This window comes from Podarcis tiliguerta (assembly GCF_965153285.1).
Source record: "Podarcis tiliguerta genome assembly, chromosome: 16".
Classification (NCBI taxonomy): domain Eukaryota; kingdom Metazoa; phylum Chordata; class Lepidosauria; order Squamata; family Lacertidae; genus Podarcis; species Podarcis tiliguerta.
Window position 1 is genome coordinate 16,671,412 of NC_139549.1, and position 12,568 is coordinate 16,683,979.

The 12,568-nt window shown below is 47.6% G+C and overlaps 1 protein-coding gene across 2 annotated transcripts in view; it reads right to left on the reverse strand.

The window, feature by feature from the left end:
* ANKRD35 (ankyrin repeat domain 35) overlaps positions 1-10,999 on the reverse strand; it is a 29,289-nt gene extending 18,290 nt beyond the window's left edge. Inside the window, exons 1-4 of one of the 2 annotated variants that reach the window (XM_083417150.1) lie at positions 10,027-10,999; positions 2,860-2,990; positions 1,588-1,676; positions 630-694 (exon numbers count right to left, since the gene is read on the reverse strand). In XM_083417150.1, coding sequence (XP_083273276.1) covers positions 630-694; positions 1,588-1,676; positions 2,860-2,990; positions 10,027-10,065 — 324 coding nt within the window. In that variant the 5' untranslated portion in view covers positions 10,066-10,999. Of the gene's footprint in view, positions 1-629; positions 695-1,587; positions 1,677-2,855; positions 2,991-10,026 lie in introns of both variants that reach the window. The other variant, XM_083417151.1, reaches the window with a different exon arrangement.
* Positions 11,000-12,568: the final 1,569 nt, after the last annotated feature.

A 12,568-nucleotide genomic window follows, 5' to 3' on the forward strand; every position in this document is an offset into this window, starting at 1 on the left:
AAGTATACCTGCACAAGGTTACACTGTTCTTCATGTGCTCTTTTTATACGGTTCAGCACAAGGTAAGACATGGGGTTGCGGGGGGGGGGGGGCAAGAATCTCAGGCAGCAAAAAAAACCTCAGGCCAGCCCTTTAGGCCTGCACAGCTTGTCACCCCCACCAAGCTGAAAGCTCCCTCTGCACACACCCCCAGGCAGACTCTCTTCTTTGCACCTCCCATGTTTCAAGGCTGAACCACTGGCACAAAAAACACATTCAAGATTAAAACCTACCTTGACATTAAATCCTTGTTACCCCTGATAGAAAGGAACATAGGACCATAAGAAGAGCCTGCTGGATGAGGCCAATGGCTCATCTAGGCCAGCATGTTGTTCTCACAGCGGCCAACCAGATGCCTGTGGGAAGCCCGCAAGCAGGACACAAGAGCCCTCTCCCCTCCTGCGGTTTCCAGCAACTGCCATTCAGAAGCATTTATGCTCCAGAACATGGAGGCAGAGCACATCCATCCTGGCTAGTAGCCACCCATAGACTTGAATTTGTCCAATCCTTTTTAAAACCACCCAAGTTTTAAAAGTTCCACAGTTTATCTACGTGCCGCGCAAAGATGTAAACGCAGATATCCTATTTACCTGCAGAAGCACCTTCACGCACTGAGGCTGGCAAGCGATGGTGGACAAATGCAGGGCTGTGCTGCCTAGAAAGACAAAAGGAAAGAGAAGTCAAAATATGACAAACGGGAAGAGCTGGGCCTTTTCTTCCAGGGGAGGCTGGGTGTGCCGTTGTTGTGACTCTGCTGGAGCAGTTTCAGAAACAAAGTGGTAACTCTGCCCTTGATGCTTCAAAAGCACCGGGCGCTTACTTGTGGATTGAATTAAAGGCAGCAAAGGAGGGTGCTTGGCGACAGGCACTCTCCACTTTGCTGGGCGCTCGCAGACCCATCAAGCCAAACTCCCCTTCCCTGGCTGAGAGGCTGGACAGACAGTCTGTTTTTAAGGCCAGTGACCCATCTAGTCCAGGACCCTGTTCTCATAGTGGCTAACCACCCTCTCCAGAGTGCACAAAAGCCCTCTCCCTTCCTGGTTCCCTGCAACTAGGGTTCAGAAGCTTTTCTGCCTCCGACTGCAGAGCCCAGAGCATTCCCATTGCGGCTGGTAGCCGCTGAGAGCCCTGTAAAGAAACATCAAAACTGATTGGAAAGCAACATCGTTTTGGAACAACTATACAGTGGTACCTTGGTTTACATAGGCTTCAGGTTACATACGCTTCAGGTTACAGACTCCGCTAACCCAGAAATAGTACCTCGGGTTAAGAACTTTGCTTCAGGATGAGAACAGAAATCGTGCGGTGGCGGCGCAGCAGCAGCAGGAGGCCCCATTAGCTAAAGTGGTGCTTCAGGTTAAGAACAGTTTCAGGTTAAGAACGGACCTCCGGAACGAATTAAGTACTTAACCCAAGGTACCACTGTATCCCACTTCTTATCCAACAATGTTCTCAAGAATATGAGATTGCGTGGGTTTTTAATTTTGTGGGAGGGCGGTAAGCACACTCGCTCCCCTGTTACAGACTCGCTCCCCCTGTGACACCTACCATCATCATTCTTATCATTAACATCAGCCCCATGAGAGAGCAGGATGGTGAGGCACTCCGTGAGCCCCTTGGAGGCCGCCAGGTGGAATCTGCAAGGAAGAGGAAAAAGCGGGATCTTGACGAGAAATATTTTCCAGATGTCTCATAAACTAAAAATACCCCAGTGGGTAGCTCAGCCGGAAGAGCATGAGACTCTTGATTTCAGGGTTGTGGGTTCGAGCCCCACTCTGGGCAAAAGATTCCTATATTACAGGGGGTTGGACAAGATCATCCTCGTGGTCCCTTCCAACTCTACAATTCTATGATCTAAATGCTCAAATGACCATTTTTCAATATATGGGGTGGTTTTGTTTCTTCATGCGATCAGATTGCCATTCAGAGCCATTGGCATATGAAAATGTCTGGCTCATTTAAGGCTATGTAGAACATTTATTCTCAATAAGTGAAAAGCTCACAGGTAGAGAATACTTTTATTTTGTATGGATCTTTATTATTTGTAAAGGAAATCTTTGTTATGAGTTAATACTTTATTATCCCTTTGGAGCTGCGCTAGATCTTTGGTACTTTTGCCCTTCTGGGCTGTGACGTTTTATGGTTTAAATCTTTGGTTCTTTTTCTTTTTGTATTTTTGTTACGTTTGAACTTTTGTTCATTAATAAATCAATAAAAAAGAAAAAGCGGGATCCTGAACCAGGCAGAGCCATTCTTGGTTCCCCTCTCACACCCCCACCCGCAATCCATCATTAGCTTTAGACAGTGAAATAAATCATCACCAGCAATGCAATCTGCTAAAACTTCTCCACCTCAGGCTCCTAATCACTTCAGTTTTCACCAAGCATCAATTTAGTCTGGCTAATCATACTATGATCAGGTGTCAACACTGAAAGCAGCTGTTTCCTTGGATCCAGAGGCATGTGCTTATTAGCCCACAGAAACAAATTTGCATGTGCTAAATATATAAGTACAGTGCAAATTCGGGACGTAAATGTTGCAGAAGGGCAGCCACCTAATTTCCCCTCCAGGTCACTTCCTTCTCTCTCCCCCCCCCCCCCATTAACCTCCGTCTCCAAGGCTCAGTGGTAGGTGGGAGTGCAGGGGAAGAATCACCAGGGCTGTATGCCCTGTGACATCACCAGGGGCTGTCCCTAGGTCTCCAGGTTTGGGCCCTGAAATCTCAGGGTCTGGGATGCTCCTCACCCAACAACCCTACCCAAGAGACCGCCTTGTCTTTTGCAGAGCCTGCGAACAAGAAGGCAGGGAAAACTTACGTACGCAGATTGCCCCAGGGCATTCAGCTTGGTGGCTTTGGCTGTCTTCTTTGAAGCAAGGACAGATACTCGCCCCACGTCGCCTTTCTCGACAGCGTCAAAAAGCTTCTGGTCATGCTTGTTCCAGCTCTCTACCTGGTTGTCATGAGATAAGGAAAGCAGCCATTTAGTGTTGGAGACTTACCATGCGGCTGTTCTGTGCCAGAACAGAGACCCCTGCTCCCCTGAAATGAGCAAGGGTGAAAGCAAGCACAGATGTTGGCCATTCTGCAGGGCTGGAATTGAATAATAGAACTGTAGGGACCCCAAGGATCATCTAGCCCAACCCACCGCAATGCAGGAACCACAGCTCATCAATTTATAACCCTTTACAAATGAAAAGCCATAGCACCGCATTATTAAAATATAAATAGTTATACCTCGGGTTAAGAACTTAATTCATTCCAGAGGTCCGTTCTTAACCTGAAACCATTCTTAACCTGAGGTGTGCTCGAGAACCAAGGTATGACTGTATAAGCCAACATTAGTCATACTCAAGAGTAGACACATTAAAATCACTGTCGTCCTGATTTCAAGAGGTCTGCTCTAAGAATGATAGGGAATCTGACCTCTTAATCCTGACTACCGGTTGTATAACACCTGTTTATCAACCTTCTCCCAAACAATCCTTGAAACTGTTGTTCAGTGAAGACATAGGACCTGTGATTTCTCGACCACGTTCCCATCTCAACAGCATTACAATTCCCTGAAAATCGGGAATTATTCTTAAGCCAGTTAAACTTGAAGAAAATGTCTTAATCAAAACATTTCCTCTGATGACAGCTTGCACTTTAAGTTAATGAATGTTATCTGGGGAAATACAAAAACATTGAGGAAGAACTTTCTGAAGGTAAGAGCCCTTGGAAGTTGGTAGTTTCTCCTTTACTGGAGGTTTTTTTTTAAGAGAGGTGGGTGATTTGGGATTACAGTGGTACCTCGGGTTACAGATGCTTCCTATTCCAACTCTATGATTCTATGATTCTATATGGTGTTTCCTGCTTGGCAGGGGGTTGGACTCGATGGCCCTTGTGGTCTATTCCAACTCTATGATTCTATGATTCTAGGTTACAGACGCTTCAGGTTACAGACTCTGCTAACCCAGAAATAGTACCTCGGGTTAAGAACTTTGCTTCAGGATGAGAACAGAAATTGTGCAGCGGCGGCACAGTGGCAGGTCCCATTAGCTAAAGTGGCATCTCAGGTTAAGAACAGTTTCAGGTTAAGAGCGGACCTCCAGAATGAATTAAGTTCTTAACCCGAGGTACCACTGTATAGCTGTGATTCCTGCATTGCAGGGATCTAGTTCAGTGACCTTTGGGGATCCCTTCCAACTCTACAATTCTGTGTTTAAGTAAAATGAATGGAAATGGCTACATTAAAGGCATAAGGCATAGCAGTCAACGTTTCCCCTTTTTGAAGGGACATTCCCTTATTCTGAATAGGATTCCTCGCAAGAAAAGGGAAAAGTTGACAGCTATGGCATAAGGCATATCATGCAGTGATAGATTGTTGTTGTTGCTGTCAGGAAGAATACCCTCCAAAAAAATCTAGTAATCAGGGAAGACAGGAGATCCCTTCTGATCTAGAGGAAGATCTAGGGAGAGCCATGGGCTCCACGTTGCTTAGTAACCGCCATTCAAGCCAGTAATAAAAGAGGAAAGAGCCTCAAAGCTGGAATGCAGAATGTGGAAAATGTTATTTTTATTTCATCGCCTGGCTCCATCCCACACAGGACAGGTGGCCGACGGCCATTCTCCTTTCTCCCATGACAGCCATTCTTTTTGCAACATCACACACTGCCTCCAAGCGGGTTGGCAAATTTCCCAGAAAATATATACTATAGTTAATTGCCCTGGAATAAGTTGCCTTGGGAAAGCGCAGGTCTCAAACAAAAAAGGTGGCATGAAGCTGTACAGGAGGCAACAGGGATTCAGGCAGCAGTGCAAATATAGCCTTTGTTGAGATGGATATAGAGATCTAGACATTCACAGGCAGCCTCTAGCTCATTTCTTTCCGAGGAAAACAGGGCTCCAGCCTGGCAAAACTTAAAAGGGGTTCAATGACACACACATCCCTAAAGATAGAAGAGAGGGAGATTCAGGATAGAGCCCCTTCACATACTGCCAAAGATAACTGAATTGCAAAGTTGGCAGGGACCCCCAAGGGCCATCTAGTCTCACCCCCTGCAACGCAAGAATCAGAGCTAAAGAATTCCGGACAGAATGCCGTTTAAAAACCTCCAGTGAAGGAGAATCCACATATATAAAAGGCAAAGCCCAGGCAGGAAGTCAAGCCAAAGAAAAAAAATTAAGGCTTTCTTTTGGGGTTGCGGGGTGTCGTGCTTTTGGTTAAAAGGTTCACTTGTCCCTTCAGTCTCGGGATTTTTATTTTAAGCAGATCTGTTTCAGCAGCTCCGTGAAGATGGGCAAAGAATGTGCTTGGAGACAATCCGGTTCTGAATGCCGTTGCTGACGGAGCAACACGCCCAGAGTTTGCGGAGGGCAACATTTCACAAGGGCCACACACCCCGCTTGTTGCTTAAGTTCTAATTACGCTGGGAAAACACAGTCCTCCTACAAGATACAAGATAGAGCTGGGGCCTTTCACTCTCAGTTCTCTCCATTCCCAGAAAGGCAAGGGGGAAGTCTGCTTTCGTTGGACAATTATGACTATTAATAGATTTGCTTTCTCTCTCTTTTTTGTAAAGTTTTAATTTCATTTTATAATGAATATAAAACAGGGAGAAGAGTTATAAGAACAGGTGAAAATTAAAAGAGGAAAAACAAAAGCATACAACAGGCCCCTAGAATGATGAATTAGAATGAATAAAATAGCAAAGTAAAGAATATCAGGGCTATCTGATTTTGATCATGTCTACTTCCAGATTTGTAGTGAGGGTTGCCTTGAAAATGATGGCTCTGTTGCATATATAATTAAAGAATGCCAATTCATATAAAAAGTGCTTGAAGGGCTCTAGTGCTTGTAAAAAAAAACACCCTCAATTTCTAAGTCATTTTCTCTACTATAGCTCCTATGCATTTGCTTTCAACCTGCCATTTCCTCCAGGGCAGTGGTGGCCAAACTCGGCCCTCCAGATGTTTTGGAACTACAATTCCCATCATCCCAGACCACTGGTTCTGTTAACTAGGGATGATGGGAGTTGCAGTCCCAAAACATCTGGAGGGCTGAGTTTGGCCACCACTGCTCCAGGGGAATCAGGATAGCATGCAGAGCTCCCCCTGCTTTCGTCTTCACAACAACCCTGCGAAGCTGAGAGAAAGCAGCTAGCCCAAAGTCACCTAGTAAAGTTTTGTGGCTGAGTGGGACTTGAACCCAAGTCTCCCAGTACTCTAACCGTTGCACCACAACTGCTCTTGCTAAGCTGCAAGGTTCCTGAGAACTTATCCCAGCTGTTTTGCATCCCCACAGAAATACCCACCTGCTGAATTTTTGTCTGTAAACACAGCGGTTTAAGGTATGGGAGCCTTGCAAGACCAAAAAAAACGCATTGGCGAGCATAAGGCAGATACAGAGAAAGGCTAGGGTGATGTACCTTCTGGAGAAGAGAAGGTTTTAGATTGGGGTTGCTTGTCATTTCAGGCAGCTGTGGGGCAGACAGAGAATCTGAACTGGCTTAAATTCTGCCTTCTCCCCAGCTCTCTTAAAGGCACAGGAGCCAGGTCCTCTTTCAAACCAGGCCACTGCTATTCAGGGTGAAATTATAAGATATTTTCCTCTAAAGAAATGTTAGCATGCACCAACATTTCATAACTGCTCTTCCTGTTCTTAAAAAAAAAATGCACAATATCGTAAATTTAAGGAGCCATAAGCAGGAAATGCAATTTGGGCAACCAAAGGATTCCTGAGCATGGGTAGAGAGCTCTCCGTCGTGACCAAAAAACACAAGCAGTTGGTGCCCATTTGGGATCCAGGATAAAGATGTTCTGAGAGAAGACTTGGTGGTCTTCTTGAACCCCTCAGTCTCTGCTGTCTAAGTCACTGGACAGGTCCCTTGGTTTCAATAATATAATTTTGGTAAGATGTGCAGATGTCAAAAAGTGAAGGAATGTGCCTTCGCAGGGCTGATGATCACCCGGTTTTATTTTGTCTCCCCATGCAAAGAAGAAGATCAGCCCAGAAAGCTGACGTCAGAGCAGTAGATAAGCTGCCATGACCAGGCCTGTTTGTCAGGCCTCGAAGTCACTTTGCTCAGGGCCAATTTCATGCTAAACGCAAGTCGTCCCCAGGAGTGGATACACCCCAAAGGCAGGATGGAGCAAGACTGAGCAAAGCTTCATGTCAAGAAAGGAATTCATGCTGAGACTTCCAGTTGGTCATGCTTTGCTTTGAGCTGAGTGTGTGTGTCAGCCTTCCCATCGTGGCCCCATCTGAGCTGGGACTTGTTATTGATTGATTGATTGATTGATTGATTGATTGATTGCATTTATAAGCTACCTTTTCTCCCTCGAAGGAGCTCAAGGTAGCTTAGCTGGTTCTGCCCCTTCTCATTTATTCCCCACCACAACCCTGTGAGGTGGGTTAGGCGGTGACTGGCTCAAAGTCACCGAGCGAGCTCCATGGCCAAGTAAGGTTTTGAACCCTGGTCTCTCAGGTCCTAGTCTGACGCTCTAACCACAACACCACACTGGCACACGGACTCAGATCAAGATCCTGAGGAATGAAGAACAGTGCCTCTGATCACAAGCAGAGTGCCTTTCATGTATCACCTATCTCCAGCCTGCTCCTAGGAATATGGGGTAACGACTTGCCGTCATATATCCCCAATGGTTTGCCTGAAAGATACCTCAGGCCTCTGTGAAGTAAGGTTGCCAACTGACCAGGAAGAACTACAAAAGCAGACATGCTTGCTCTTAAAGGTACAAGCGCAACTTAATCAGGATAAACCACCCAGTAAAGTTTTATTATTATTATTTGTCGCATGGAGACAGACACAATTACCTATTATTATAGTAATATCATCATCAGACCAAGCAGGCCCTTTAAGGAACAGGAATTGATTAAAACATTGGCAACCTGAATGGAGCCTCTTTTTAAATGAACAAGAAAAGTGTGACACTGTGCTTTATTGGAAACAGCCACCCACACGTTGCATGTCGTTATATTATTAAATGCATGGCCTGTTTATGCAGCCAGGAGTTATTGGCTCCACAAAGCAGACGCCCCTGTCCTCTGCTTATATCCCTGGAAACAATAAAAGGAGACTGGCCAAGTAGTTTTTGAGAGAGGTTGCCACTGGTTTGTCCTGAAGGAGACTGGTGCCTCAGCGGGAGAAACTGGTTTACAAACGCAACTCATGTCTAGGGCTGTCAGGTCAGGAGCATCCTCGACCCTGAATTGCAGGGGCCAGCCCAGCTCTTTTCCTCCCTCCGCACTCCCTTCCATCGCTGAGCCTTGGAGATGGAGGTTAATTGGGAGAGGGGAGCTGAGGAGAGCAGACCCTCCCAGAGTGTCTGTGCTACAGTTGGCAGCTGGGTCCTGCCAGGCTGAATCTTGCACGCTGCCTCCCCAATCCCAGGCTCAGACAGACTTGCACCTTGATCCTTTCTTTTCCCATCTCTGCATGATTCTGTCATTATTCTAGACTTGGAAAGAGGGCAGGGGCTGGTGGCTTACTCAATCTGGACCTTCTAGATCAAACCTTTTGGGGGGGCAGGGGACCCCTTTGTTCCATAAACTCATCTCCAATGCCTACCACCCTACCCTATCAAAAGCATTATCTGCACGACCCACTAAGGAAGATAAAAAGGTAAAGGTACCCCTGCCCATCAGGGCCAGTCGTGACCGACTCTAGGGTTGCACGCTCATCTCGCTCAAGAGGCCGGGAGCCGGCGCTGTCCGAAGACACTTCTGGGTCACGTGGCCAGCATGACTAAGCTGCATCTGGCGAGCCAGCACCAGTGCCGCACACGGAAACGCCATTTACCTTCCCGCTAGAAAGCGGTCCCTATATATCTACTTGCACTTAGGGGTGCTTTCGAACTGCTAGGTAGGCAGGAGCTGGGACCGAACGACAGGAGCTCACCCCGCCGTGGGGATTCGAACCACTGACCTTTCAATTGGCAGGTCCTAGGCTCTGTAGTTTAACCTACAGCGCCACCCGCGTCCCACTAAGGAAGATAATAACACAATAAAATTCAAAATAGTAGCAGTTAGTTGTGCTTTTACTCAAAACCCAATTCAAACTATTGAGTTTCATTAAGTCAGTCAATTAACCCCACAGTCTCCCACTGGTTCATCCAAAGTCTTATATTGTCCTCACTCACCAATCGGCAAACGCTGCCCCACAGAAACTAGCCTCTGGGTTGGCGAAACTTATAGCTAGGGTGGCGGCAGCTTATGCCCCTGCTGCAAAAAGAGGTCAAGAGAAGCTGCCATTTGGCATAACATTCAAATGGGTTAATTTGTATGCATAGCGATGCAGATATAGATAATGACTATATAAATATAAATATAGAGATAATTAAAAGAAATGCAATACTTCTCCCCATAGTACCAGTCTGGTTTAGTGGATAGGGTGTTGGACTATGATCTGGGAGACCAGGGTTCAAATTCCTATTTGGCCATGAAGCTCACTGGGGGACCTTGGGCCAGTCACACACTCTCAGCCTAACCGACCTCACAGGGTTGTTGTGAGGATTACATGGGGAGGAAAATAACTATGTACACCACCTTGAACTCCTTGAAGGAGAGATGGGTTATAAATGTATATAGTGGGAAAGGCTGCACTCAGTGATCTGTATGCTTGCCTACTCAGGCTGCTGTTCTCCAGGTGATGCTAACAAGCACCAAAGCTACCTGCTCTTCTTTTCTAAGGGTCTTCAAGCCAGACTTGGCCTGGACAGACCTTCAGATGGAGGATTCATTGAAACGGAGGGCAAGTTGGACACATGGCCATTTTTCTTACGTCTTGTTGCTGAACCACATGTGCATGCGGGGTGCGTGTTTGTTCTATGATGGTCTCAAAGGAAACGCACTCTGCTCATGCTCAGGAGTACTCTTTGTTTTGCCCCCTGCCTATTCCACACAAACTTTTATTTCCAAAACGAGACCCACTTGCAAGCTATCGGAAATGGAGGTTACCGGTAATAACTGAGCAGTGCTCGGAACTCACCGCCACTTGATTGCTGGAACAGGAGAACATCTTCTTCATGGCTGCTGCAGCAGCTGCTCCTGGTTTCTGCCGTCTCCAAACGTGAGCGAGATGAACCACATTCAAAACATCTCCGAGAAGAGGCCCGTGGTCAGGAGGTCCGTCTGCTCAGCCCAGGCGCTCGGCCTGGATGGGAAAAGGAGGAACCAGCAGAGACATCCATGGAGCTGGAGCCCCAGAGAAGCTCCTGGCTGGCTGTTGGAGCCCAAAGAGGTGTCTGGCGGCGTCCAGGGAGCGTTTGCAAGCAAAGCCCTGTCGGCCCGCAGGCCTCACCGCACGAAACCTTGGTGCCCACCCCCAGCACACCTGTTTCACAGTCCCAGGTCTGGACTTGCCTGAGAGAGAGAGACGCTCTTTGCTAATCTCGCTTGTCTCCTGACTTTAAAAGGACGGAGGTTCCCGCCCCGCCCTCTCCCTCGAAATGATGGGCAATTTTTCTTCTTCTTCTCACGTTCCGTCACCAAAGAGGCAAAAGCCGGAGCCCTTCAATGATAGCTTGTTTACCTGTGGGCAACTTGCAAATGATAGAAGCCACCCTTCCTCCAAGGAGGTTGGCTGCATCAATGAGTTTCCCACCCAGCTCCGCTTCCGTCCGCACAACAACCCTGCAAGGGAGCCTGAGAGAATAGTGCGTGGCCTAAGGCTGCCTAGCGAGCCTTGTGGCTAAGCTGAAGGGTTTGAATTTGGGCCTTCTCCACCCTAGTCCAAAATCCTCCTCAGTTTCACTGTGTGTAGATGTTCTCTACCTGTATTTACAGACCTATTTCCCCACTTCCATACTTCCTATCACTGTCTCAATTTCTCTCGGGTTCTTAAAAGACACATGCCAGGCCTGTCAGGGAACCAGGCCTTTAGATGAAAACTCATCCTGCTAATCCCAAACATGTTCCATCTGCCCATGAGCAGAGACACTATTTCCTTTGACTGGTACAATCCCTTCACACTATTATTATTATTATTATTATTATTATTATTGTTGTGTATTGAGTCAAAGGATTTTATATCTGTATTATTATTGTCTATATTTGCATTAGGGTAAAGTAACTGCCTTTTGGTTTCAGGGGGTACAGCTACTATTGGTTCATTTAAACTGCTGTATTTGGATCCTCTGTCTTATTGGTTTCCTCCAAAAGGCAGGACTGTGATTGCCTGATATTGTTCCCTCCAAAATGTATCCTTTCTAGCTAGTCCCCTGTCCCTATAAATGTAGCTTTCCCCTCCTCAGTCTTCAGTCTTGTTTGCTGTAATAAAGAAGTGTTACTAGAGAACTGTCTCCAGCAGATTATGTCAAGAGAGCTGAAATCACAAACCCCACGTCACAACAACTGGCGACGAGGATGGGATCCGGAATGCTGAGGAGCGGTTAAACGCAGCCCTGCCTCAGAGTCCGGATTGCAGCTAAGAACAAGACTCACTGGCCAGCTGAGAAGACGACCCTGCCACAGGACAATGGAGAGTCCAAGGGTATTGGAGCCCTTCCAGCCATCAGAGCCCCACACGTGGGAAGACTACGTCGAACGCTTCGAGTTCTTCGCAGTGGCTCAAGGGATCACCGATGCCAGCAAAAGAAGGGCCACATTCCTGAGCTACTGTGGGCCTGAGACCTTCAAGCTGGCCAAGGCATTGCTTGCTCCAGCGAAGCTAAGTGAGACATCTCTCAAAGATATTCTTGCCTGCCTAACAAGCCATTTGGCGCCTACTGAGACCAAGATGGCCCGGCGGATGGAGTTTCATGAGAGGCAGCAGCGTGCTGGGGAGTCTGTATCTGCATTTCTAGCTGAACTGCGGAAGCTCGCTCAGCACTGCGACTTCCAAAATCTGGAAGAGACTCTCCTGGATCGGTTTATCGGTGGTCTGAGCAGCAAGAAAGCCAGAAGACGCATCGTGGCTAAAGAAGAGGTTACCCTTGCTTCAGCCTTGAAGGAGGCCACCGCCACGGAGAATTATGAAAGAGAGGAGCTTGATGCCAGTCGCAAGGCCCCTAAGCCACAGATAGAAGTTGCGCATGCCATGGACGAGCTAGAGGCTACTCCGAGCCAGAGCCCAGTCCGTGGGGTCGAGTCAGTGCGTCAGGCCTGCACAGTGCACAAAGATCACCGAGGCAGGTGTCCAGGTTGTGGCGGAAACCATGAGCGGAAGAGTTGTCGTTTCCGGGATGCTATGTGCCGGACGTGCGGGAAGACAGGTCACATCGCCAGGGTCTGTAGATCGGCGGCGTTGGGAGCGACAGGAACACCTAGACTGGAGCATCGCAGACCGCCCACAGCAACCCATTTTCTAAAGGACTGCCACTATGTAACGGAGATCAACGGGAGGGTCGTGCAGTTCCCAGCGCAAGGCAAGGCACACGTCAAGGTGAAGATTGAGGGTCAGCAGTGCGACATGGAGGTGGACTCCGGATCTGGATTCACTATCGTGTCGGACCAGACCGCGAGGACATTCTTCCCCAGGGGTAAGTTGCCCCCTCTGGAGCCCTTCCCGGCAACCTTGCAGTCATACTCAG